The sequence below is a fragment of the Maylandia zebra genome, linkage group LG16 (genome assembly GCF_041146795.1).
Source record: "Maylandia zebra isolate NMK-2024a linkage group LG16, Mzebra_GT3a, whole genome shotgun sequence".
Lineage (NCBI taxonomy): Eukaryota > Metazoa > Chordata > Actinopteri > Cichliformes > Cichlidae > Maylandia > Maylandia zebra.
In genome coordinates this window covers 35,233,058-35,260,617 of record NC_135182.1, presented here as the reverse complement: position 1 = coordinate 35,260,617, position 27,560 = coordinate 35,233,058, and the positions used below count along the sequence as shown (strand labels likewise).

Sequence of the window (27,560 nt, the reverse complement as noted above, 5' to 3'; positions counted from 1 at the left end):
AGCTGCAGAAAATAATAATAAACTATATTTATATGAAAAACGCATTTACTTACTGCATTTGAATTATTGTAACAATATGTAACCACCTCCATATGTGTCTGAAAAAAAAGGCTTTGATTTTGCCACACCAGAAAATTTCTCTAGATCCGCCCCGCATGATTCTCTGATTTAGGCTTTTTAAACAAAGTCTTTACCAAGGTTTTAATAGGTAACTGACTAAAACTACAGCGTTTGCTGACCAAACTAAGTAAGTAAAATTTCACTGAAGTAAAAGTGACTTCAGGCACTGTATAAAACAAGAGATAACTAGGAATGAATTCAGTCTCACTAACAGGCATGTGTTTTTATCAGTTTATTAAAAAGATCAGTCCACAGTAGTTCAGAGTCTGGCACCAACAACATAAAAAACAAATGAATCAAAAATAAAGTGTACACCCTAAAATAGCACTGAACAAAATGCCTGAATAACAAGGGATAAATAAAAGAACTGAATTAAAAAATAAAAAAACACTAAAATGTAATCCACGGGGAAATGATGGTGAATTCTCCAACTTATTTTTGAAACAACAGTTACATTTCTAGGTGAGCCAGTTCTGGGTTTACTTTTCAATTTTTTATAGGTTCTATAATTTGTACTCATATTGCTGATGACGACCGTCTGCATGGTGAATTAAAGATTAATAGCAGACACATCAAAAGTAACAGAAAGGCTGTTTCCAATCTTTCTGTCATTTAAAAAGATCAGCTGATCTTCAAACTAGCAGACCACAGATATACACAGGATACTTACAGGAGTGCTTTCCTCGTAACAAAGGGAATTACACTTCACTACAAAGAATGTAGATTCACGCTAATAAAAACTGTCATAGCAGTTTTATTTTAATCGGATTGTGACGGTCATTTCTGTATATGTCACTAAAACTGACCCACAGGAGCTAAAAGTTATTTTGGGGGTACAATAGCAATACTGCATGGCTTTGAAACTGCCTTTGCAAAACAGCTCTCCCTCTTTCTATTGATATGGAAGGACCCACAAAATGCATTCCACCATTATCTAAATGCATTTGAAAAAAACGGATATGGCAACAAAAGGTGGCTGCAGACATTTAGAGATTTGCATAAATGCATTCTGTGTTTGAAAGAGGAATGTTCTGAAAACAAAAGCACCAATACAACGGTCAAAACACACATAACAATACTGCTTCTGTGTGTGTGTGTGTGTGTGTGTGTGTGTGTGTGTGTGTGTGTGTGTGTGTGTGTGTGTGTGTGTGTGTGTGTGTGTGTGTGAGAAAGAGCGATTTAGGGAATGAACGTTCAAGGGGGTGAAGCAGCAGGATTTGTGCTCTGACAGATTTGTCTAAAATTACTCTGATGGAAGAAATCCCTGGTTCTGTTGAAGAAAAGAGGCTCAAAACCCACAAAGAAAGCTGCTACAGGTCTTTGAAAGGCACAAGGATTGGAGTAGAAAAGTGTTGTTAAGGCACTACAATTTGGTGGGAAATAATTAAGGCACAAATCTGATGGAATATTTCCTTTTCACAAAAGCGAGCGGGGGCTTCCATCTTGAAGCGATGCTGACGCTGTTAGGGATCTCGTCATTTTGTCCTCCTTTACTCGTACTCCTTTCATCTCTACTCTTGTGGGCTGATAGCGTCTGCAAGCAGCTCTGGCCTCAAACATTCAATCGGACACTGGATGTTCTGGGGAACAGAGAAGGGCACGTCACAGGGAGAAGGGAGAGGAAACATGCATGTTGTATGGGCTACAGCTACATTTTTATCTGATGTAAATCTTCATTGGAACGATTACTATTAGAAAAAGACACTGACCAGTTTGCGAAGAGCATTTTCTCTGTAACGATCAAAGACGTCTGGGCGAACAGGCTGGAGGAGGTCAGCCTCCAGCTCAGGCTGCCCTCCTGGCCTCCTGCAGTTCTCACATCGCCAGCCCTGAAGAGAAGAGAGAGAGATGTTGCTCACACACACAGCCAGCCTGGCCTTGAGTGCACACAAACACCTTTAAAGAGCTTTAAAGCAACACTACAGGTGGCGTTCTCACCTGTAGTCCTCCATAGCAAGTACAGGTGCAGATGGCTCCCTGGTACTCCTTCTGCCACTGCCTCCCGACCTGGTACATTTTCCCATCGTCATAGCAAGTCGACTCATCTGGAGAAGGATAGAAATTAAAGAAGCATGAGAGTAAACTCAACACGTTAAAAAAATCCTGACATAGACCTCGTCACTTTATTCACACCAAACGTGTTCTCGTATCATTAACCTAACACGACACCCGGCTCTGGTGTGTGTCCGGCAGTCAGCACTCACGAGGTTCACATTTGAATTCTCCTTTGCCGTTGCCCAGACAGGTGCAGCTCATCATGTGACCATCCTCACCGCGGCGATCCCACCTTTCTCCAATAGGGTAGTTATTGCCGCCATCATGGCACCACTCTGAAGAAGGGAGAGGCAGCAAAGAGAGGGACAGACACGGAAAAAGAAAGGGACGAGGAAATGATGCAGAGAGGGAGTGAATGCACAGATGTGCAAAAGATGAAGAAAGCAGTTCATCAGTCGAGCCCATTCACAGATACATATTTATGCAGCGTGTGCAGACACATAATAAATATACAGAAAAATGAAATGCTCTCAGCTTCTCATATCGTCGTGTTAGCTTTGCAGTTATGGACAATACAAATAACTGAGTGCGAGGCTCAGTCGGGCAGATCAGTTTGATGTGAGGTTTTCACAGTTTGCAGAGAAGGATCAGAGGGATCCACATGGGCAGGCTACAGCTGACTCACACACAGTAAAGTCATTTTCTTTATGATTAACTGAAACAGTAAATACATTTAAACCTGAGGCAAAAAATGTTCTATGCAAAGGTCTATTTCTCATTGCCGTGGCTGCCCATGCTGACATTTTATTACTGCATGCTGCTGCACATCCACTGATTCTATGACTCAGGAATTTATAATGTGCATAAAGGCAAATGGCATCATTTTATGTGTTTAACTGAATTTCCATTTGCTTGTTTTATGCCTCCCTATTATAAATTCCTCGTGTTTAAATCACATAGAATTATTACTGGACTTTAATTCCATGGTAGGGTTTTGCAAAGCATGCTGGGATGGGGTTAATAAGCCACTCACTGGATGAATCACACCTAAAATGCCCACTGCCCAGCCCCAGGCAGCGGCACCACAGCTTGAAGCCCGTCTCTGACATGCGCTCCCACTCTGAGCCCACTTCATGGTAGGCGTGTGTGAACGTGTCGTAGCACACGTCCCGTTTGGGGGTGATGGGGATGCCACCTTTGAAGACAAAAAACCAATTTTTTTTATTGCTCATTAAGAAACTCATCGGGTTATTGATTTAATATTTTCCCATTTTTCACTTCAGACTCTTTGAATCTTTTCTACTTTTCAATTTTCTGTGATCAAAGAATAAAATTGCGAGTGTAAACTGCTGTACCAGCATCGCCAGCGATTACGACTTCCTCCAAAACCTTCTCTTTAGCCCCGCCCTTCATGGCCTCCACAATGACATTATAGGAAGCTCCAGACGTCAGTCCAATCAGAGTGGCGCTGGTGGAGTTGCCAGGGAGACGCATCTGTGTGGAGAAAGATAAAGCAGCTGAATGAGGAACGTCCTCTCATATCAAACGAGCTCGCGTGTGGATGTGTGTGCACACGCGTCTGTACCTGGAAGCCTCCTTCCTCCAGGTCTGTGATAGGATTACAGGACACCTCGTACTCTGTCGTGTGAGGGATGGGTTTCCAGGAGATGGTTGTGATTGTCTGAGCTTCTTGGGGAATCTCTGTTTCACTGTCAGAAAAACCAAACGCGAGACCAGGCAGAGGGCCGTCGCTCACCTACAGGAGCCACATGGAACAAAGTGTGAGCACATGAATATTAATTAGGGTCATGTATTTGTACCTGCTCTGAAATCAAAAACCAGCATGCATAAGACATAAGATTTGTTTTTACTTTGATTTCATCAAATAAAGCTGATGTAACGTGTTGGAGATGCTTTCACTGCTTTACTGAAACAAGATTATAGCTACGTCAGGGCCTCACCCACCTTGACCAAAGGTACTCTGTTTCCATCAGGGCCTGCCACAGGAATATAAATTAAGGGCTCTTTGAGAGTGGGTCTCTGGCCTTCCTTGGGTCCACTGTAGGGGCCGAATCCATTATTGGGGCCCAGACCCTGATACTCTGTATAGATATGCTGACCCTGCTGGCCTGGCTGGTTCTGGCCGCTGGTGCCAGCCAGGTGGACGTGGTTGGAGTTAAAACTGGAGAAACAAAAAGAAAGGGATGATAAAACAGCAAAAACCAAGAGGTGCGAAATCAGAAAACACTGTTAAGGTGGTTAAAGAAATGTCCTTCCTTTCCATATGACTGTGGCAATGCTTACATTTTGTCGTCAAAGGACTCGGGAACATCCAGAATGTCAGTGGTGGGGCGATGAGGAACAGGAAGCTGAGGCAGCTCAGGGAACAACAGCTGAGAATCTGGAGCTGGTTCTGATTGGATCAAAGACAAACGTGTGCTGGCTGTTAGATTCTTAGATTCCAGTACTTAGGTTGGATTGGTTTCATTGTATAACGGTTAAAAGAGCTTTGGACGGCTAAACTCAGACCCTCCGGCAAGCATAAATTGCCCAACATATTTACAGCAGTGCTGCATGGCCAGCAGAGGGCAGCACAGCACAGCCCATGTAGCAGTTATTACTGCTGGTTTTGTCTCTCTGAGAGAAGTTACTCTTAACAACAATCGTGAAAAATAATCAAAGTCAAAGTTCTCATTACATCATCTAACTGCTGCAAGTGGGAAACTTTAAAAAAATAACCTTTAAGGCTTTTATTTAATGGTGTAATCTGTAAGTCTTTGTAGAAGTACTCATAAACTGAGTATATTATTCCACAACACCATGTCCCACCTTCAGCATATCACATTTTAAAAAGTTGATGGGAATAGTTTTTCTTTTTTCCCTTTAATGCAAGAGAAATAACTTTGCAATGTTCAGTTTCTCTTAAGTGATACCAGAAGTCAGAATAAAAGCGTTTAATACATTCGACACACAGTGAAACGTAGAAACATCTGTAGCTGAACTGTAACAAAAGAAGTTACAGTCGATAAACGGCTGCAGGTGGACGACGTCTGCACTTACGGGTTCTGGCTTTCCCCACCAGCGGTGTGCTTCTCAAAGCATTCTGCAGGGCTACGATCTTAATGACATACTCCGTTCCTGGTTTCAGACCTATTGTCAAACAAAAAGTCAAAAAGATTCATCTTTTTTTTAAAATAAATGTTTACATGACATGTAGTAACACTCATGCACACTTACCATTGATGGTAACAAAGTCCTGGCCTGCATGGGGTCTAGGAAGGACCTCTCGAGGCACACCACCCGCCTCCTCATAGGTGACGTAGTACCCTGTAATGCCTGGGCTGCGTGACGGCTCCCACATGAAAGAAATGCTGTTCGGATTCAGGGAGGTGAAGCGAATATTTGTGGGTGGGATGACCAGAGGCTGAGCTACAAGACAGACAGAAAAGTGATTACTCAGGAAATATGGAGAAAGTCTTTCTTAAGTAAATACATAATACTGTGTGATGTGCACAGTTACCTGTGTTCGCTGTGAGTGTGTAAGGTACGCTGCGCCCATGTCCTTTCAGCGTATAGATGTTGATCTTATAACTGGTGCCAGGCTCCAGACCTAGAGTGTGAATACAGACATGTTAGCGAGAGTCTGTATGTGCAGAAACACATGTTTAACTCTGCTGTCTCGTACCTGTAATAGTGTATAAGCGCAAATCAGGGCTGATGGTGTTTTGGATGGGTGTGTAGCCGGAAGAGGGGTGGGTGGGCGTGGCCTCAACCAGGAAACCAGAGATGGGGTCTGGCTTGGCCCGCCATGTCAGCGTGATGGTGGAATCATTAACATCAGCGATACGCACACGACGAGGCGGGCTGATATCTTGAAGCAAAGCAGCACCAGAGAAAAAGTATTAATAAGATGGAATAAAAGCAGCTCCTCATTTTTATGCGTCAAATTATCCATTTTATAAACTCACTCTCCAGGGTGGTGACCTCTCCCAGGACGGGCCTGCTGGTTAGAGAGTTCTTCAGCGCATAAACGTTGACTTCATAGGTGGTTGCAATCTAACGGGACCCAAAGAGATACGGTTACATTCTCCACAAGGCTGAGAGTCAAAATAGCGACTGAAGCTGCGAGATTATATGTCTGTGCATGTTTGTGCACAGGTATGGGTGTGCCTGGGAAAGCCTCGTTAAACAGAGTCGTTATCAGCAAGTGTGCAGACCTCCACGTGTGTGTGCTCGTGTGTTACTGCACATGTAAACGCACTAAAGCTGATCGAGCGGGCTAAATGCTTACAATTACATCATGTACAGAATTATTCCCAACTTATCAGTGAGCACATTTTTCTTTCTCGTCTGGTATCGATGCTTAAGAGAGACTGAAAAAGTGTCAGTATCTGTGATGGCTAAGCTATTGAAGTTTAAGGCACTGGAAATTTATTTAATTTACTCACCATGAGCCCAGAAATGTGTGCCTGAGTGGTGTCTGGGGCCAGGTTGATCTCTTTGGTAGGCCCGCTCTTGTTCTTTGGATTTACCACCACACGGTAGCCCGTGAGGCCCCTGAGCCCTGTTAGCTGATTGTCCTGACCCGGCATGTCCCAGCGCATAATGAAAGAAGTAGGGCTGACCTGGGAGAACTGGAGGTTAGTTGGAGGAGAGATTGCTGGAAGGAGGGAAAAAAGAAAAATAAGTGTTATTAGGAAACAGAAGAGGAAAGCTGGGTTTTTCACTTGAACTGCTGTTTCGCATTAATTAGAAAGCTTTGACGCTGGAAAATGTTCTCAAACATGTAGTTATAAATGTTCCCTTCCCTACCTGTAGCTTGTGTCCCAACCACGGCTGTGCTCTCTGTGTCATCGTACAGAGCAATGACCTTCACGGTGTATTCGGTGCCGGGCTGGAGACCGTATATGTCGGCTGACTCGGCGTCTCCTGTGGGAGCAGGAAGCAGCTCTCTCTCCCCCTCCTCAGAACTTGAATAAAACACTCGGTAAGACGTGACGGTTCCCTCGGGACTGTCCCAGGTGATCCGCAGTGAGGTTGAATCAACGTCTGAGAAGGTCAGGTCTTTGGGGCGGTCTACATCTAAAGGGAATGAGAGAGGATAAGAAAGACAAGTATGAGAAGGTGATGTCGTTTAAGTAAACTTTCAGTTAAAAGTTTCCACAAGGCAAATCCTTACTCGTTGAAGCCGTCACCACCTGTGGAGAGCTCTCCCCGTCTTGTACTTGAGCAACCACACTAAAGGTATACTCCGACGTTGGCATCAGGCCTGAAAAAGTAAACTCTGTCTGATCTGGAAACAACAAAAAAGGGAAAATCAACACGGCTCAAAGTTTACAGCTAAACTTCACAACACGCTGTGAATGTGGGAAACGTACCTGGAGCCACCACCTCGGTAAAAGATGGTCCCAGTCCATTTCTAGGAGCCCCAGTCACCCTGTAACCCTTGATGGGGCCTGCGGCGGGGCTCCACCTTACTGTGATGCTGTTGTCATTCACATCTGTCACCTCCATCTCAGAGGGAGAGTCGACACCTGCAAGAGAAGAAAACAGATGTGAAAAGGAAAGTGTAACGCTGTTATGTCTCAGAGAGATTGTGCACTTTGTGTGTCCGTACTTGTCTTATGAGTGACATAGATTGGGACGCTGGATGCGGGGCTGTCTCCTCTGCCCGTCACAGCGTACACAGTGATAGTGTAGTCAGTTCCAGGCTTCAGGTTAGAGATTGTGGCGGTGGACTGAGAGCCAGGAACCGTGAACTCCTTAGGATTACCATGACCACCTGAGGCAAAAAGACCTTCCGTTTGCAAGTGTAACGATTTACTAATGACTGGCCAAAAAAATTTGCAAAAAGGAATAATATAGTCAGAAAAATATACAGTTCTTGGTACAAATTAAATCTGTAAGTCTACCTGACTCTCCATGGGTGATCCTGTAGTAGCGCACAGTAACTGGGGGAGCAGCCCAGCGGACAGTGATGCTTGTCGGGTTCGAGTCTAGCACTTCCAGGTCAGTGGGAGCATCAGAGACTGGACAAAGACGCCAGAAAGAAAAATAAATACATATCCGACGTGTTGGCGTTAACGTCGTGAGTGGATAAAACATTGAAAGTGGCGTTCATACTTGTTTTCTGTGTCCCGCTGAGCGGCAGGCTCTCCTGTGTCCCGCTCACGGCGAAGATGTTGACCAAGTACTCTGTGTCAGGAGTGAGTCCTGTCAGAGTGAAGTGCTTCCTGGACGGGGGCAGCCTCTCGTCTTTGGACCTCCCACCCGTCACCATCTGGTAACGGATGCGGTAGCCGCTGATCTTACTCTGCGGAGCGAACCAGTGGATGGTGAAGGAGTTGGTCATGATCTCAGAGAACTGCAGGCCGACGGGTGAGTCCAGAGCTGCAGGTCGGGACAAAGAAGGATAAAGATGATTTCACTGGCTCTTATGATGCCAGTGGCTGATTCTAGGCTGATGCACAGTTGCTCCTGACTTAGAATCACCTGTTTTCTGAGAGCCAACCACAGGCGAGCTCTCCCTCTCCTCATAAACACACATCACGCTCACCAGGTACTCGGTGTTGGGCAGCAAATCTGCAGACAGCAACAACACCACAGATGTGAATGCAGCCCTTTCTTCTGTGACTGTACCTGGCTTTGTGTTAATCATGATTACTACAGCTTACTTCTTAGCACCACACTGTTAGCCGTCCCTCCTACGCTGGTCTCTGTGATCTCATCTTCATCATCGATGGGATGATACCTGAATGATACAGAGACCGACATCAGCTATATTCACAAGCTACTGCATGAGGACATTTTTGTGTTTCTTCACCTACCTGATACGAAAACTGTTAATGTCAGCAGTGTTTGGGACTGGGGGAGAGACCCAGGTGACCTCCATGGTGTCTGGCCCAACCTGCCCAAAGGCTAAATCAGTGGGAGCTGGCACAGCTGCGGGAAAGACAGAGCAGACTGTTGGATTTATGAGATTTCTTATTGGTTGTGAAACGGGATTCGGGAAATTTAATAACTCCACGAAAGGATGCAAGAGAAAAGACAAACATAAGGGAACAACTAAAAGAGAAAGTGAAATATTTACACGACCGTCTTTTAAAAGACGAGTCTGTGATGTGTTTGTGTGTCAGTGCAAATCCTCTTCTGAAGTTTTACAACATCTTCAAGCTGGGAGAACAAGCACTGTTTGCACTGGTGGGGGGTGGGAGGGCAAGCCTTAGTATGATAAACCTCTCAACTAATACCAGATGGTCCCCACACACACACACACACACACTCAGGGCTATTAAACTGACAACAAAACACGCACAGCAGTTACATCAGCAACCTAAAGGTTTCTGTTGTTTAAAGAGCCGTGTCAAAGGTTTAATGAGAGCTTTATTACATTATATAACCTAAACAGTGAATTCACACTGAACGTGTGTGTATTTTTAGTTCAGCTTGGTAGAAACACGGCTCTTACAGGTCTGCTGAGTGAGCGTGGTGGGCTCGCTCTCGCCATTCTCCGTCAGAGTGGTAACGCTGATGTCGTAGTCGATGCCCGGTTCCAGTCCGTAGACCGTGTACTGACCGGTTGTGGGCAGCACCTGGTCTTCAAAGATCGGCACGCTCTCGCCGGCTGCAACTACAGTGATCCTGTAACCAGTGATGGCTTTGGTGTCGAACGGTGTCCAGCGTAGACTGATAGTGGTGTCGCTCACATCCTCAAAGCTGAGGTCAGTCAGCTGTGGTACTTCTGGATGGATGGGAAGAGATTTGGGGGCAGAGAAAGAAAGAGAGAAAAACCCAGAAACGCCAAACAAAGAAACAAAGAGCCAAACGTGAGGAAAAAGAAAAAGGAGAGAAAGGATACAAACTGGTTAATCTGGGCCACAAACACTGGACTTCCAGCAGGGTGACACTGATGGAAGCCCTAATGTTAAGTTTGCGTCTCCTGATATACAGATATATATATCACCAAATGGTAATATACCTATGTTACCATTTGGTGATATATAAAGTTAACATTAAAAGCATTAGTGTTACCTATGAGTCACTTTAGCATAGGCACTTAGCTGCTGGTGCCTATGCAGAGAGCAACAGTTTCAGAAAAGAGCTGGTAGGTGTTAAAAGTTGAAGGTTGATGTTTTATTTGAAAACATCAACCTTCAACATGTTGCTTCTGCAGCTGATTAGAGAATGACTTTCCATACATGCACATCCTGTCTGCATGGACTGATGGACCGGGAAGAAAACCCATTCAAACCTCTGAGAGGCCTTCTTATGAAATTAAACATCTCACCTGGTGTAATGACAGTCGATACCGGAGTGCTCTCCATCTCATCTTTAACAGCGACAACACTGATGTTGTACTCCACACCAGGGCTCAGGTTTTCCAGGGTGCAGGAGTTCTCACCACCTTCCACAAATTCCTCCACACTGTTTCCTTGTTGTCCGTCAGTGGGAGTGCATGTCACTCTGTACCCGGTGATGTCTTAGAGGGATAAGGTATTTAGTTGTTAGACTGGCTATTCATGATTTGCTTGTTGGGATTCTTCTTTTTATTGCACATGTGTGTACCTGGAGTACTGGCTCCGTTCCATTCCACTGTGACACCACCGGTGCCTGGGTTAGGCTTCAGATTGAGATCGGTTGGAGGAGACAGAGCTGGAGAGGAAAGAGGATAGAAGATCAGAGGAGGACGTGTGGAAAAAGAATGCAAAACAGAGAAAAAAAGGTTTGGAAAGTGGAATGAAAAGAGTCCACTTACGTGTGACAACGCGGCGTGTGATCGGAGTTCCCTGCTCGTATCCATTAATGACCGGCTGGACGCTGTAGGTGTACTCCACTCCTGGAGTCAGACCGGAAACGTAGATACTTCCTGACTCAGAGGTCACATCTCTCGGGGCTTCCCCACCCTGACTGGGCCGTACTGTCAGCTGAAAGATAAATGCACACAGTCAGACAGACTGAGCAGAGGAGGTAAAGGTCAGAGGTCAGTGCTTTCCCAAGAACACTGAAGCCAGCAGAACATTCTCATCTCTGGTGCGACATCTTCTAACCAATCAGATATATCTCAGAGGGTTCAAGTTCCCATGTTAGTAGCTAACTCTGAGAGGCGCACACTCAAGTAAGAATAACTGGAATGTGCTTTGCACAGCAAACAGGAAAATGCATTTAAACAGTCAGAATTACACACGTAAAGAAGAAAACCTGCACCCAAAAAGGCAAATGATGCAAAAATATACTGTAAGTGAGGGTACCTTGTAGCCAACGCGGGGAACTGGAGTCCAGGTGATTATAATGGAGGAATCAGTCACATCAGTGTTGAAATGAGGAGCATTACCCATCGCTGGGGCTACAAACACAGAAGGTGAAGGTGTGTTCTTATCAATTTTAGTGTCTTGGAGTATAAATACAGCAAAAACTTCAATATTCATGCGTTGGTGTTTGAAGGAGGCCACGCCTCATTGACTCGACTTATCCAGAAAAATCTTTTTTAATAGCAAAACGCACAAAAGTTTGAAGTATAAGCTCGGTGGCCACAAAGCTCAATGCACTGGATACTCACTGGTTGTAAACAAAGCTGTCTCTCCCGCACTCATGGTGTTGGCTTGCTCCGCGTGCAGAGTCACTGTGTATTCGGTATCTGGCTGCAGGTTGAGGAGGGTGTACTGGGTGAGGCGGGCAGGCAGGCGCAGCTGCTTGGGGTTGGAGCCCTCAACAGTGAGGAAGAGACGGTAGCCGGTAATTTTGGCACGGGGTGCAAACCACAGCACCACTGCACTGTCCTCGGTCACATTGGCAAAATGGATGTCTGTGGGGGCATCGGGCTCTGAGAAGACAGATAATGAACACTGTTAGATTCAGAGCAGTTTGATCTAAAAGACTGTCGGGAGCAGTATGAACAGTTTCAGTTCTGGTAAAAAAGCCATTCTTGTTTCACGCTTCATCTCCGTCTGCTTTATCCCATATTCAAACAGCCAGTCGTATCAAACCATCTTCAGAAACAAAGGGTCCTATAACAGATGGAATGGCCCCCGCAGAGCCCCCACAGTCTGGACCAGAGCCCAGGCTGCTTGGAAGAACTAAATCCCCAGACGCCCTGACAAAATGCAAAAAACTCTACCACAGGAAATACGTGCCACTGGAAAAATAAGCACTTGTTTATTATGGTTTCTGGTCAGTAATCATGATTTCATGCATTTGTAGGATAACTAAAACATGTGCACATTGTATTGTCTGTTTCACAGTGTGGTTGTGTTAGGGTTAATGCCTCTTTACCCAGATTTTAGTCATGCAAAGAAGAGAGGCTGTGTATATTCACATCCAGTTTTGGCATGTAAATGATTTCCCTGTAGTCTGGAGGCCATCTGTCATACTCACTGGTAGATTGCTCTCCAATAAGTGGCAAACTTTCGTGTCCATTATGAACAGCATAGACACTGAATCGGTACAGTGTTCCTGGCTGTAGATGCGTCACTTCAGTGTAGGCGTTCTGACTGACGGGCAGATTCATCTCTGGCTGAGAAGAACCAGACTCATCGACGGGCATCACGGTGACCCGGTAACCAGAGATTTCACCAGAGGGTCTGGACCAAGTCAGAACGATTTTTTTGTCAGACACCTCAAAGAACTGCAGGTCGGTCGGGGAATCCACTTCATCTGTGGGTACGACACAAACAAATGTCAGTATGTGTTCTTTAAAACTGAAGTTAGACTAAAAACGTTGGGTTAAAATGATTTAAAAATGCTGAGCAGAAAAAAATGCACGTATAATGCAATGGATGGAGTCTGTGATCACTCAGCACATGCAGCTGAATGTGTATGACCATCTTCCCCTTAATAAAGGAAACATGCATTTGAGGGAAGAACCCAGAGAGCCTGACTTCTTTACCACTTATAGGCAGGAGACAAAAGCGCTGGACAAAATTAGTAAGAGAAGAAATAAATCTGACCCGAGCAGAATAAAAGAAGGGAAATAACACAAACCAGATCAAGTTAAGTAGTTGGCGATTTGATTCATAGCAAACTTTGAGTTATTGTACAAAGTTTTTTAGGTTGGGTCTTTGCAGAGCCCCGAATGTCGCTCTGAAGCTAAATGACTACTGCATTTCCAAAAACATCTGACCTTCATTGCTTGTTGCATAAATCCAGTCTAATCCAGCTGATGTGTTTAACATGTGTGTAAATAATTATAAATGATTCCTGTTACAGGACGCTCACTGAGACGAGTACTTCCAACCCTGCACCCAACCCCAATGGCAACCAACAAACAGCCTAAAACTGACTAATATGAGCTGCGGTGTGAGGTGGAGTTTCACTTTTCTGCCTTATATTAAACTCGGCCAGCTAATTTACACATCTTCAGTCCATCACACAAACTGTACACACACTCTTCCAACATCTGTTTGACCTGGCAGACTAACAGGTTTTACATAACTCCATCCCAACAGCTGTGAACTCAGTGACTTGACTTGCCTTGGAAAGTTCGTCTTGCTTCTACTGAGGATTGGAAACAGGCATAAATCTCTAAATACGCCACAGGACAACTTGCAGGTTATGATAGGTGCCCTCATGGCAAGTGTATTAATTCAAAATGTATGGAGGCACAGGCGGAAGATCAAATTATGATATGCAAAGATTAGAGGTGCTGACATGAACCATCGTGGATTATTCCTTACATCTTTTAGACCAATCAGCCAGTAGCACTCATTTACCTGGCAGTGGTTCCCCAGAGGTGCTGACTTGTACAAAGATGGGTTCACTCTCCAGGGTGTCCTCAATGGCGTAGATGCTGATGTTGTACAGGCTCCCTGGTAGAAGGTCACTCAGAGTCACGGACGTTGCTGTATCAGGGAGATTCAGCTCCGTGCTTTCACCTTCTACTGATGGAGTGTAGACCACACGATAACCTGCACAGAGGAAGAGGAAACAGTTACCCGTGTGTAGGCAGATGAGTTCAATAGCCAGCGACTGAAAATGTTAGCGTAGCTTACCAGTGATGGGAGCCAGCGGTTTTTCCCAGCTGATCATGATGGATGTATCTCCCACTTCCCCCACTTCGTGCTCCTTGGGAGCATCAGGTACTATGAAACAAGGTGTAAAAACGACGTTATAACCACTGTGGTGTGCGTGTTGATGCATGACACGAACTGTATCTCAGTGCTGCATTTAGTTGTAAAATCAAGGTGATGATGACGACAAATAATGTGTGTTCGCACCAGTTGTTTGTGAAGTAGTAAGAATGAGGTTGTCCTCTCCTCCCTCAGTGACCTCATAGACGTTAACAGTGTACTTCCTCCCAGGGAGAAGCTCATTAATGTTCACAGAGGTAGCTGTGCGGGGCAGATCTGACAGGAAGGAAATATTTTGGATCAACAAATCTGTGACGAACGAGGGAATTGCTGTGATTCTGAAATCAAGCAAAACGTCAGATTTTTTTGATCTTAAAGTGTAAATATCTGTATCGGCGCCTACCAAGAACGATAGGTTGTCCAGTGCCTTGTCCCTGCTCGATGAGCTCGTACTCCACTCTGAAACCCGAAACTGTGTCCGAGGCAGAAACCCAGGAGATGACGAAGCTGCTGGAGGTAATTTCGGTTACAGACTCTGAGATGTCAACCACAGGCGGAAGAGGGGTGGTCTCGCCTTGTGTTGTAGCCACTACAGGGAACGTCATTGATTGGTTATTCAGGACAGTCCCATACACATTCCTCCAAAACCATCAGTGACTTCGTTAACTTACAGGATCCATAAGTGGTGGTGAAGTCAAAACGTGTGACCTCTTTGCGCCCAAAATGCAGCACGCTGATCAGCTGACCCTCGTAGGTGATGCCGGGTTTCAGACCAGAGATGGTGTACGAGTTTAGATGGCCAGGAATTGCCACCTCCCTCCACGGGCTGTGAGAGTTTTTCTGTAAAATCACATGAGATGTAAGATCTGAGGGACAGTTTACAGGCTGACATTGTTTTAATGGTTAATTAAGTTTAGGCCAAACAGGGAGGAAGAGGAAACATCTCCAAAAAAACCCTTACCACTCTCCATTTAAGGATGTACTGGGTGATGTGTGCAGACGACTGGGCGTTCCACTGAATAGGGTGGGAGTCTGGTTGGTTTCCAGATTCTGCGATGATCACCTGGACGGGACGGTGACCACCTGAGACAGAGACAGAGCTGCTTTACCAGCCGCTGTGCAGTGAGTGACCAGTGTGCAGGAGAGCAGGCACATCTGTGCTCCAGTGTGGGATATCATTTTGTAAAACCAACGGCTTTATATAACCCAGTTTAACAGCGAGTGGGTGTGTGGGAGGATTTTCCTGAACACGGCAGAGAAAAAGCGTGAAAAACTAGCAGGTCTGTGTGAGATTCCAGCGCAGACTCTCAACAGTTTCTGCTTCCACCGTAGTTTAAGATTTTTCCTGTTGTCTCAGAAGCTAAAAAAGTGCAAAAACATGTTAAAAACTGACACTAGTATGAAGCTTGTAATTCTCACACAGTGTAATTTGACATACAGAACTTATTCCTCCACTATGTAGTCTCTTTTCCATCCAAGAAACATGTTTCGCTGCTTAATTAACCAACAAATTTCCCCATATTCACCCAAACAACAGTTACCACCTGAGCCGTCGCATTAGTGCTCGTCTGTGAGGGGCCAACCATGCTGTGGTGAGATCTGGTGGTCATTACACCATCTGAGAGAAAACTGTAAGGGTTTGAGTCTGCACTATAAAAAGCTGCAGACGTGCAGGAGTTCACCGAACGATGCACAAATTATACAAGATGACTTTGCAGGTTAGAAGACACAAAAGAAGAGAAGTGGTATAAGCAGAGGCAGAAATCCAAAGGGGATACATCGAGTCATCCTGAATGTAAACAGAAGTCATGTGGTGCGCAGACTCCTGACATAAGCTGGGCTCATAGAAACTGGTAGCTTCTATAAAGAACTGAGGTTTTCTAACTGCTTTTTCCAAATAGCAGACCTGTAATCACAGTTTCTGAGCAAGTGGCGTGGTTAACCATAAGTTTCTAGCAGATACGCAAACCTCAAAAACAATCTGGGACCTATTACTGCCTATTACAACCCCACAGGCCACTGGCGAGGGTAAGGGTTATACAGAATCAGATGTGGGAGGTGCACGAACGGATGCACACTCACTGCAGAGCGGCTATACAACGAGCCTCACAAATGCGCTCTCCCCAGCTTTACTTATGTCTCTTTAACGTACAAGCATGTGCATGCAGACCTGACCCTTCACTCTTCACACTTAGACACAACATTCATTCTTGATACCGACAGACGCACCGCGAGGTGGTGATAAGGACAGCGGCAAAAGGAAGTCATTCTGGGAGTCATCCTAACAATAAGAAATGCATCAAAAGATTCAATTACACCCCAGACAAGAAGACGTAAACAAAGATGGCAGACAAGAAAACATATTTTCTAGATCTTATCAACGCATGTGCCAAATCAGAAGCTTTAGAAAGTCCTGCAAGACTGTTGCTTTTCCATTTTTACCTTTTATGGTTTTTCCCAGTTCGAGTCTGGATCTGGTTCATGCTGCCCTTAAATCTTAGCATGCTGTATTTTGTATGCCAAAGAGCATGCATGCACATGCACGCGGAGCTAGTTCACAGCTGGTTGCGATTATGGCCACTTACGGTAGAACGATGCCCTACATTTCGTATCTTCTGTCAACCTGCTTCAGATACAGAGCAAACCAGTAACAGTCCATTTAAACCTGGAACAGTCACCATTTGCACAAAGTTACAGCCTCACTTGGAACTAACCTGATAAATTTATCCAAGCTGCAGGAGATGGAAATGTTTCTGCTCCTCGAAACACTAAAGCCACCACACAAGCTCACACGTGTGCATGACTCTTTTCTTTTATAGAGTTGGAGAAAAGTTTGGAAAAGCACCTGAAAAACATTAAACGTGCACGACAGACACACCGGAGTCTGTTATGAAGGTAATAGTGATAGATTATAAAAGGGAACACAAAGTGTACTAAGAGGGAACTTAAATCCAGCTAAAATCTGTGATTTTGAAAGGTGTGTGCTGAGATTACGGTCCAGGTAACTGAATGTGAAGTAGTGTCTTGCTCTGAGTGACGCTGGTTTAAACTTTACGAGATGAGATTTGAATTAACGTGACACCAAAATCCACAAACTGAAACCTGCTGTTCAGGGAGCTCGGTGTGCAGTAGGTGTGTCTGGGCTGGATACACGCTCTGCACTGTGGCGTTTGGTACAGCTGTAGCAACAACACAGGGGCTGTACCACATGCTGGCAAGAACAAAGGCTCAGAGTGGGGGTGCACTCGTAAAAGAGGAAATCACACCCACTCCCGGCTCTGTCTACTTCACATCAAAGTCAACAGCCTCTTTCCCAAAGGGACTTGAACAAACATTTTTCAAGAGTTGGAGCACAAAGTGATGCTGGAAAAGGTGCCCAGGTGAGGAAAAAGCGAGCATGCTCGGGACAGGCGAGCGTGTGATAGTCCTTTACGGCTTCCTGTTATTCTTTGGACTTTTAATAAACTGAAAATGTTTTTTAAGCTGAAGTAAATTAAATCGCACTCAAAAATATTTGTATCACAGTCCTGGGAATTTTCCTTTGCTCCTGCTGTTACAGCCGCACGTCAGCCCAAAATATACGAACAAAAGCACATTTAAAACCTCACCAGGGTACGTCTGCTGGGGCTCGCAGCTCAGCTCTCCAACACCATTGCCATAGCAGTAGCACTTGTACATGATTCCATGGATGACTTTATCCCAGGAGTCTCCAATCTGATAAAAGGCTCTCGTCTCTGGCTCCTGGCACTGGTCTGAGGGCACAAAGCAGAAGTGTAACAGTATGCAAAAAACAAGGGCACTGAAACTCATGAAAGTCATATATATTTACAGTTCAGAGCCTGCACTTGCTGTGAGTTATTATATTTTAACTACTAATAAAAATTAAGAGGATTCTCCGTCCATTTAACAAATACGCAGCATAAGCTTAGTCGATAAGTCGTGTCTGTTCTTCGACCCTACACTGAAGCAAGGATTAGGATGATTGGAAAAATGCAAAGTGTGCAATGACAAACCCACCAATGGCGTCACACTTCCAGCGGCCACGGCCTTGGCCAAAGCAGGTGCAGTTCATCATGTATCCCTCATCGTGCCGCTTGGTGAAGGTCTGGTTAACCTCGTATGTCAAGCCATCCACGCTACACTCGTCTGAAACAGACATTCAACAAAATGCTGAGCACCGTTTGTGTGCAGTGCAGGGTTTGTGTGTGTCTGTGTGCAGTGCAGGGTTTGTGTGTGTCTGTGTGCAATGCAGGGTTTGTGTGTATCTGTGTGCAGTGCGGGGTTTGTGTGTATCTGTGTGCAGTGCAGGGTTTGTGTGTGTCTGTGTGCAGTGCGGGGTTTGTGTGTATCTGTGTGCAGTGCAGGGTTTGTGTGTGTCTGTGTGCAATGCAGGGTTTGTGTGTATCTGTGTGCAGTGCAGGGTTTGTGTGTGTCTGTGTGCAGTGCGGGGTTTGTGTGTCTGTGTGCAGTGCAGGGTTTGTGTGTATCTGTGTGCAGTGCAGGGTTTGTGTGTATCTGTGTGCAGTGCGGGGTTTGTGTGTGTCTGTGTGCAGTGCGGGGTTTGTGTATCTGTGTGCAGTGCAGGGTTTGTGTATCTGTGTGCAGTGCGGGGTTTGTGTGTGTCTGTGTGCAGTGCGGGGTTTGTGTGTGTCTGTGTGCAATGCAGGGTTTGTGTGTATCTGTGTGCAGTGCAGGGTTTGTGTGTATCTGTGTGCAGTGCAGGGTTTGTGTGTATCTGTGTGCAGTGCAGGGTTTGTGTGTGTCTGTGTGCAGTGCAGGGTTTGTGTGTCTGTGTGCAGTGCAGGGTTTGTGTGTATCTGTGTGCAGTGCGGGGTTTGTGTGTGTCTGTGTGCAGTGCAGGGTTTGTGTGTCTGTGTGCAGTGCAGGGTTTGTGTATCTGTGTGCAGTGCGGGGTTTGTGTGTGTCTGTGTGCAGTGCGGGGTTTGTGTGTCTGTGTGCAGTGCGGGGTTTGTGTGTGTCTGTGTGCAGTGCAGGGTTTGTGTGTGTCTGTGAGCAGTGCAGGGTTTGTGTGTCTGTGTGCAGTGCAGGGTTTGTGTATCTGTGTGCAGTGCAGGGTTTGTGTGTCTGTGTGCAGTGCAGGTGCAGCTAAGGGCCCATAAAGTGCAGCTGTGCAGGTGAGGGATTTTTATCTAGCACGACCTTTCACCTTTACACTCAGGGAGATCTAATACCAGTCTGTAGCCCCTTGCTTGTTGCCACGGTGTATCCTGCAGCTACACGTGTGGACACCTACCGTTTAGCTGAGAGTAAGCAATGCAGCTCCATTCTCCTCTGCCATTGCCAACACAGGTACACCGCATCATGTGACCCAGAACCTCGTGACGCTTGTCCCACTGGTCGCCTACACGGTACATCGCCCCTTCATTCGATGTGCACACCTCTTCATGAGCTGGGACACACAAAAGTAACTGAATGTTACACCTCCTGCTGGTCTTAATGGGGAGGAAATACTAAAAAAAATTAGATGCACGGATCCACACACACACACACAGCATACTTTTATCATGATCAAAACAAACACATTAACATGACCGATGCCCTTTGGACATCACTGACTCAACCCTGCTATTACTGCACAGGGTGGGAGAGGATGCAGACCCCACAGAATACCTGTCTTTGTCTCCATAGCAAAGAAAATTTGATTAAAAGCTAGAAACAGCTGTCGTGTGCTCTCGTATGTATGAAATCTGCCATAATTAAAGAGAGTGAGTGGTTTGGGTTTTTTCCAGAGAGATATACGTTTGAAAAAGTGTCTGATGCAAGTAAAGACCTGCTTCCATGTGTGAGTGTGCATGTGTGGAAAGAAAGCGTGTGGCCTTTTTTACTTTACTGCATTCTGATTGGTCGATTCTGACCAATCACTGCACATGAAGGCTGTAGCTAGGACATAAGTACAGGAATGATTAGAACGTGGCTTAGGAAGGCTTTGCTGTGGGTTTAAATAAATTAAAATATTTGCATGTTGTATGTCACTAACACTAAACCTTTGTGTATGCTTTTGTTAAAAACATGCAAAAACTTTCATACGAATCCTGTTCAAAATAAATATGCATGAAAGCCTGAGTGAGTAGATGACGAGAAGCTATTTTTAGTTTCTCCCTGATTCACAACAAACGGGTCAGCGCAGCGAGCAGCTCTGCATGTTTGATTTGGGAGATTTTTCATGTATTTATTTATTTGACTAAACTCCGGATATCCTTTCTGACACAAAGGGATCTGTGTCTCTTCCTGGGACTGAACCACAGATCTTTCATTTCTTAAGTGGAAAGTTCAAAATTGAGCCAAAAAAAAAAAAAGACACTCATTTTTTTGTCCATATATATGTGTTTTTGTTTCTGGGTTCAGTGGTCCTGACCAGTTGAAATAATTAATTATATTGTTGGATTTTTGTTTGAATTCATGCTGGACGCGTTTCTACCCTCACAGTTAAAATGAGCCTTTCCTTCAGACCGTGTAAAATGTGGATCTGTTCCAGTTACAAACCCATTAACAGCTGCCTAAATGTCAGTCTGCATTCCATCAGCAGTCATCTATTTAAAATTAATAAAACTAATAGTCTTTAGTGTAATTTAAACCCTGGTTTGATGACTTCAAAGTGGCTATTTAAAAAGCTTCTGGCTGATTTGTGGGAACTAAATTAAATTCCTGCCAAAGAGATTTATCAGCAGCTGAGAGGCTGATTGCAGTTTAACCAGGCACGGGGGCTGAATTTGAGAAAGGGATTACTTTGTTTTGTTTGGTTTTTAGATTGTGGATCTAACCAAGTAAATGATGACATTTGCATAATGGAGGTTAAATTCTGACTGTGGGTCACAGCTGGAGGCTGTCCCGCGGGCACACGGCAGACGGTGCAGAAAGCTTTGAAGAAGATTGCCACAGGTGGAGGCGAGGGGGCTCCGGACCTGATTAAACGTCACCATTAACACCTCAACGACCGTGTTTGTTTTAACGATGCCTGTGAAGTCATTACTGTCAATATAAAGGAGCCCTGCGCTCTGAATGTATTCACTGCGATGCCAAAAACACACATTTGTTGTGACAGCTCAGCTGCTTTGTATAAAGTGACTTTTACGTCTCCAAAGTTTAAATTGATCAGATTTTTCTCTTTTTACAGCACGATGGCACCAACGTCATCGCTGTCATTACTGCTTCAGACATTAGTGTGGTTTTAACGACCCCTCCCACAGTTTCACTGGCTTCAGTCTCCTTTGTTACCCACAGAGACTAAATGGCACCAAGCTGTAAACAAAAGGTGTAAGAAGTGTAAACAGATTTTGCCTGTGATATCAGCGCAGGCTGCTTTCTAGCATCACGCTGATAATCGCCTCCATGCTAATTCAATCAGCTTTAAAGGTCAGGTAAGCATTCAGACTGGGGTGGAGGTTAGACTTTGCAATTAGCAATTAGCTGCCATCATTGTTAGGAAACTGCTGAGCCACGAGCTAACAGCCCTCTCTCACTCTGCACACACTTACCCGCCATGGGACAGAACCCGAAACGCCGCTCGTCATCATAGTTTGTTGTGGTGCCGCACCACTTCATGCCATCCCTTCGTCCATCTGCGGTACAGTCGGTATAGTTTCTGCCATTGTAGAGGAAAGGGAACTGGCAGAGAGCGCCGTTAGAATTACCGCCACGTGTTGCCACAATTGCTAAAGAAGAAGAAAAAAAGCAATAATAAGTAATAAGTTTAATAAACATCTCCTTGACAGACTGTGCATCTTGCTTTGGACGCAAGCTTGTGACAACTGGGCAAATGTAAACGTAGCAGCTCATTGTTAACACGTTTCAGGGTCTTTGTTTAACACATTAGGAGAACAGCAGGTCTGGGTGCTGCAATGAAAACCATCTCACAGCTGGCCAGCTGCCTGTCATTACACAGGAGGAGGCACATGGTCAGCTGCCTCCTTCTCACTGCAGCCTCGCTGTTATTGCACATCAGAAAACCTGTATGAGGTCTTAAAGTTAAGAGATGGGAAAAGCCTCACATTCAAAGGAAACATGTCATGTTCACGCCCTTTTGTTTGATTACCTGCACTGACCAGGAGATGCCCTACTGTCGATAAAACGCAACTCCTGTCTTTTTCAACAGCGCACACTCATTTTCTTCAAATATCAAAGACATGATACACTCCACACTGTATATAAATGCCACTTGTTTTGCACATATTCAACTCTGTATATTTTATATATTTTATTATTATTATTATTATTATTATTTTATTTTATTTTTTTACTATTTAATTTGTAAAAATGTGTATACACACACACACACACACACACACACACACACACGTAGGAAAATATTTAGTATACACATCCAGAAATGCATACACTATTATATATTGTACATATATTTATTAGTTTCAGGTTGGCCATTCTTGTATTTTGCTCGTTTGTGTTGTTGTGTTTGCACATCTCTGTTGCTTGTGGGGCTCGCACACAAGAATTTCACTCGCATGTGCTGTGCCAGTGTGCCTGCACATGTGATGTGACAATAAAAAGTGATTTGATTTGATTTGATTTGATTTGATTTGATATTTCTATCTGAAGCACACAATCACCACCACAGAAGAAAAAACATGTCAACACGTCAGCGCTCCAGCATTTAGCTCACCGTTCTTCTCTGTGCAGAAAGAAAATTTCTGCTCTGTCTCGAAGTCAGACGAGGTGGAGCACCACAGCTGCCCGTCAGCACGTCCATCTGAGGTACAAGAGTGGTAGGTCTTTCCCTTGTAAACAAAAGGGAACACACAGGGCAGACCACCGGAGTTGCCACCGTATACTGGAGCAGGTCCATCTGAAGGAGGACGGGAAAACAAACAGAGGCATAAACACCACTTGAGTCGTTTTTGTGTGTCTGACTGTGCCGTCAGCCTAATTATGCTTAACTCTGCAGGTGAACTTTGTAATTTGCAAATTTGTAAAGAAATAATTCATTACCCCATGGGTTGCAGCTGGACCCGGTGCCAAGGCAGGTACAGATCATCTGCGTAGTTCCCTGTTTCTTAATCCAGCGCTGGCCAACAGAATACATCAGCCCTGTCTCCGTCTGACAGGCTCCATTCTGGGCATGCTCGGGCACAGCGTCGGGCTGGTAGACCACGGGGTGGATGTTGGTGACAACACGGGAGCCAGTGCCTAAAACACAACACGTTACACCAGTCAGATATCAGAGCAACAGCTCAAGTTAGATAAAAAGCACGAATAAAGAACAACTGAAATTATTAGTAGTTCTAAAGACTTACTTCATGTGCATACATGAGTCAACTTAAGTATATGAGTAACGCCTACACTACAATAAAAAGACTGTCTTACTGTCTCTAAGTCACAATGAGCATGTTTCTGTCTCACACCCTGTCATCACTTTCCCCCTACATTTGCACATCTACTTTCCATTTCTGCCTCTGCTTCTCATGAGGTCACGATCACGAGTTCCAAGCTGCGTTTTTCTCACTTCATCACTTGGACACTTGGCACCTCTTATCTCTCTCGCCTCACAACATGTGTCTCTGGTACGCATTCCTCTCCTCGCACAGAGCCGGGGAGAATAGACACAGGGATATTGTCAGTTCTCACCCAGGCCCGTGGTGTGAAGTGAGGCATGTCGTTCGCACTTCCACTCTCCTCGGCCGTTCCCCGTGCACAGACACTTGAGCAGGTGACCCCGGGCGTCGGTCTTGGTCCAGGTATCTCCAATACGGTAGGAGGACAGAGTATCCTGGTCATTACAGCGATCTAGGAGAGAAGGAAATGAGAAGTAGAATATAAAATAAAAGGAAACTCTAAGCAGTCTGGTGACTTGGGGGAAACTCTCTGCAGCGACTGAGTGGGGCCTGAATCACTGGCTAGCAGCTGGTTGCATGTTTGTGCACACATGGGGAAATTTATTGATGAACTCTACGAAGTGTCCAAGGCCACCCTGAGCACTTGGATAAAACAACAAACTAATTGAGAAAAGCATTCATTATTACCTGATGCACCAGCCAACATAATAAAGGACTGGAGTGACGGTTTAAACTGTCGACACAGCTGGAAAACATTTCCTCCCCAGCCTCTTAAAATTCTCCAAGAAATAACAAGCTCACTTTACCATTAGTCCTTCTTAGAAGACTCCATGCTACGTGGATGGCATTCACTGAGGGTTTAAAGGATGTGCAGACATGTGTGATTCAAAACAGCAGCAATAAATTCAGATTTTCTGCTCGTGTGACTTTCTGAGGGTCGGCAGACAAGCTTACGTATCCATGGAGATCATGCAAAACAAGAAAAATCTCGAAAACAAATGAATAAAAGTAGGACGGCAGGAAATTAGATGGCTGCCCCTTCCTGAGGATGGTCCTTACAGAGGTTCTTCCTTTTGAAAGGGAGTTTTTCCTTCCCACTGTCTCCAACTGCTTAGTCATAGTTGCTTGTCTGATTGCTGGGTTTTCCCTGTATTACTGTGGGGTCCTTCACTTACAGTATAAAGCACCTAGAGGCGACTGTTGCTGTAATTTGGTGCTGAATTTCATTTTTCTTAGCTAAAGCTGAAAGCAAAGCAGAAGTGTAGATGGGGCAGACAAAGCAAAGCAAATAAGTTGTCTCACTCCTGGAGGTGCATGTGATGCGTCCATTTCCCTCCCCGACGCAGGTGCAGTCCATGACCATCCATCCCTGATACGGCTTCTCCCACGTCTCCCCAACAACATACGATGCTCCCGCCGAATTGTCGTAACAGCGCTCAGCTGCAGGGTACAAACTCATTAATTACTTGTTCAGCACTGTCTATGAAACACACATATGGCTGATGCAGAAGAATGCATCTGTTAGTCACTGCCTGTCTGAATGACTCACCAACAGGTTTGCAGGCCCACTCTCCTTTGCCGTTACCCAGACAGACACACTCCAGCATGTAGCCTCCTGTGTCGTGGGGTCTCCTCCAGGTGTCACCGATCTTATATGAAGCCCCGCCCTCATGACAGCGATCTAGGTGCAGAGAAGGAGAAGACATGATTTTAGAGATGATTTCAGGCTCATCAGCATAAGCAAACAAAGGGAACTGAAAAAATGTGATGCTTCATTATTTAACCACTAACTGCAAATAGCTGCATGGCACCAGGTTCTAATCAACTGTGGAGAGCGTGGGGGGTTAACCAGTTTACTGTTTGGCAGTCCTAGACGTGTGGTCTGAGGTTAGAGCAGTTAAAACAGGCACACAGTATCACACACTTACTGGCAATGGTGCAGCTGATTTTGCCCCTCCCAGATCCAATACAGGTACAGTCCCAGATCATGCCGTCCTTGGGTCTCTCATAAGTTTCTCCCACAGTGTAGTACCGCTCGTTGACTTTATCGTGGCACCTTTCCTCTTTAAGAGCAACAGCAGAAAAGATGTTTTTGGTACATGTTTTGTTCTTTTCTCAGACAGAAGTGAAGAATAGATGTGATTTTTGTGGACGCAGCTAACAGCCCACAAACTAACCTTGGGGTTTGCTTTTACACTTGATTCCTGCAACTCCGTGGCAGGTACAGACCAGAGTGCTGTCCAAAAACTGCCGCTCCCACTGTTCATTGATTCCATAGAACTGACCATTCTCCATACAACCCTCTGACACGTGAAAATGGAAACAAGACAGAGAGAAAAAACAATTGAGTGATACAGATCAAAGCTGCTTGGTAAAGATTAAAGCAAGAGATCTTTTTAAAATTTGAAAGACAAATGCAGCCACTGGAAACTTGTCCAGCCCCAACCACAGCTAAAAACAGACACGGGATAAGCAAACCCTAAATTGGAATCACCACTCTGCTGGAGGACAAGGCTTCTCCCCTGCCTGTGAAAGTGCCTGGATGTGTTAACTTGACTTCAAAGGAGCCTAATGCCGAGTGATAAATCACTTGCACAGCGAATAATAACCTTCCACTTTTACTCTCTATCTCCATCTTCTTTGTTCACATCTGATTCCCTTTCGACTTTTTCCAGCTTTTAAACAGATGGCGTGCTTTGTATTTTCATTCCCTTCTCATTCTTAGACCCAGTCTGGGGAGGACAGGAGGTTTTCTGGTGACTGAGGTTAATCCAGAGTTTTATGACTGCACAATCCAGGAAGGACCACCAAGGACCCCCCTCCCCCCCAAAAAAGTGCGCAAACTTTGCAGTTTAATTAAAATGTCCTCACCCCCACCCCCCACTCCGGCCTCAGATTGGAAGCTCACAGGCTGCTACACTCCCTCACTCACAAACGGCTTACCTTGAGAGACTGAGGGGACGTGATGCTGATGCGCCTGACGCCGATCCCTGTGCGTCCCTCTGGGCATACAGTTCACTGCGCTCCCGATACACAGGGCAACCAGCACCCTGGCGATGGTGCTGCCAGTCATACTGTCGAAGAGTGACTCAATGAAAGCAGAATGAAGCTGCAGGTGTCCCGCTGTTATTATATGCGTATATGAAAGTGTTATTTCAAATACACCCAGAGAACTCGGCTCCAATCAGACTGTGCGCTTTCTGCCGCGTCCCAGCCTGCTCCCTCTGTCCTCTGCAGTCTGCGGCCCCAGTGTGCAGGTTACCACTCTGTGCTGGGAGTGATTTATCTGGGCATGGCTTACTTTCAGGCGGAGGAGGGAGGTGCAACAATGAGAGGGACTACCCACGCAGACGTGGGGCAGGCAGGCTTTTGCGAAACAAAGATCATTCATATGTAATGTTGCTTTGTCTTGCTTTTGCTTCGTTTATTTGTTTGTTTGCTTGTTTGTTTTTATGTTTGAAGAAGAATTGCTCTAAAATAACCTTTCATCACGCAGATTACCAAACTTAACAAACTGTGTGTGGGGGTGGGAGTGGGAGAGGTGGGGACTGGTGGTTACAGGGGAGCAGCACTGCCTCTAGGTTCAAGACCAAACTTCGCCTCTTTTCTCCAGAGATAAAAAGCATCTCATGTGAAGCTTCTTCCTCTGCTTCATTTGCACCAACCAGACTTCGCTTTCCTGCAGGGCACTGATGCAATGCAGTGTTTTGGCATATAGGTTTTATACAGTCTGAGCAGCGATCTGCAGGAATTAGGTCACATGGCGTCAGTGTCTGGAAAGTCTCCAGTAGCCTACAGTTTCAGTGTCTGGAAAGTGTTTATGTCCAGGTGTTTTACTGAAACGAGTCCACTGTGATACAGGCTAACTCCTGTAATGTGCAAATCCAGAGGTTTGCCATTCTGTCTCACCCACCGTCCATCCTCTTGATTCGTAGCTTCCACATTTCATTGGTTTTTGATTGGATTTAATTTCGGTCGAACTCATAAAAAGCAAGGATTACATCTGACCAGGAGTTTCTTTTGGGGATTGCTAACGGGGAGCGGCGGCACTGCAAACGGATACCTATCTTTAGAA

The 27,560-nt window shown here is 45.2% G+C and overlaps 1 protein-coding gene across 1 annotated transcript; it reads right to left on the bottom strand.

Annotated features, from left to right (window-relative positions):
- Positions 1-337: 337 nt before the first annotated feature.
- fn1a (fibronectin 1a) lies at positions 338-26,743 on the bottom strand. Its single transcript, XM_004566019.4, has 49 exons — positions 26,429-26,743; positions 25,663-25,788; positions 25,414-25,548; positions 25,035-25,166; positions 24,788-24,925; positions 23,778-23,936; positions 23,142-23,339; positions 22,816-22,998; positions 21,674-21,850; positions 19,432-19,587; positions 18,195-18,323; positions 17,786-17,929; positions 15,139-15,260; positions 14,849-15,017; positions 14,581-14,766; positions 14,325-14,453; positions 14,100-14,189; positions 13,821-14,015; positions 12,487-12,765; positions 11,672-11,935; positions 11,364-11,458; positions 10,871-11,039; positions 10,681-10,767; positions 10,403-10,594; positions 9,584-9,856; positions 8,943-9,057; positions 8,790-8,866; positions 8,608-8,697; positions 8,239-8,505; positions 8,028-8,144; positions 7,733-7,897; positions 7,494-7,649; positions 7,295-7,408; positions 6,928-7,197; positions 6,564-6,775; positions 6,084-6,171; positions 5,801-5,986; positions 5,636-5,725; positions 5,353-5,544; positions 5,176-5,265; positions 4,420-4,528; positions 4,081-4,297; positions 3,701-3,871; positions 3,471-3,609; positions 3,149-3,310; positions 2,325-2,450; positions 2,059-2,165; positions 1,830-1,949; positions 338-1,700 (listed from the first exon to the last, which is right to left on the bottom strand). Exons 1-49 carry the CDS (start codon positions 26,556-26,558, stop codon positions 1,632-1,634), a joined length of 7,506 nt encoding a protein of 2,501 aa, XP_004566076.3. The 5' UTR covers positions 26,559-26,743; the 3' UTR covers positions 338-1,631.
- Positions 26,744-27,560: the final 817 nt, after the last annotated feature.

What these genes read in the sequence shown, in the direction of transcription:
- fn1a (XM_004566019.4), bottom strand. Translation starts at nt 26,558, where the DNA reads ATGACTGGCAGCACCATCGCCAGGGTGCTGGTTGCCCTGTGTATCGGG. An exon ending in GCCCCAGCAGACGTACCCTG is followed by an intron (nt 15,261 to 17,785) that starts GTGAGGTTTTAA and finishes TCTCTGTCTCAG; the next exon opens with GTGGTCACCGTCCCGTCCAG. An exon ending in GAGTCCTTTGACGACAAAAT is followed by an intron (nt 4,298 to 4,419) that starts GTAAGCATTGCC and finishes TTGTTTCTCCAG; the next exon opens with TTTTAACTCCAACCACGTCC.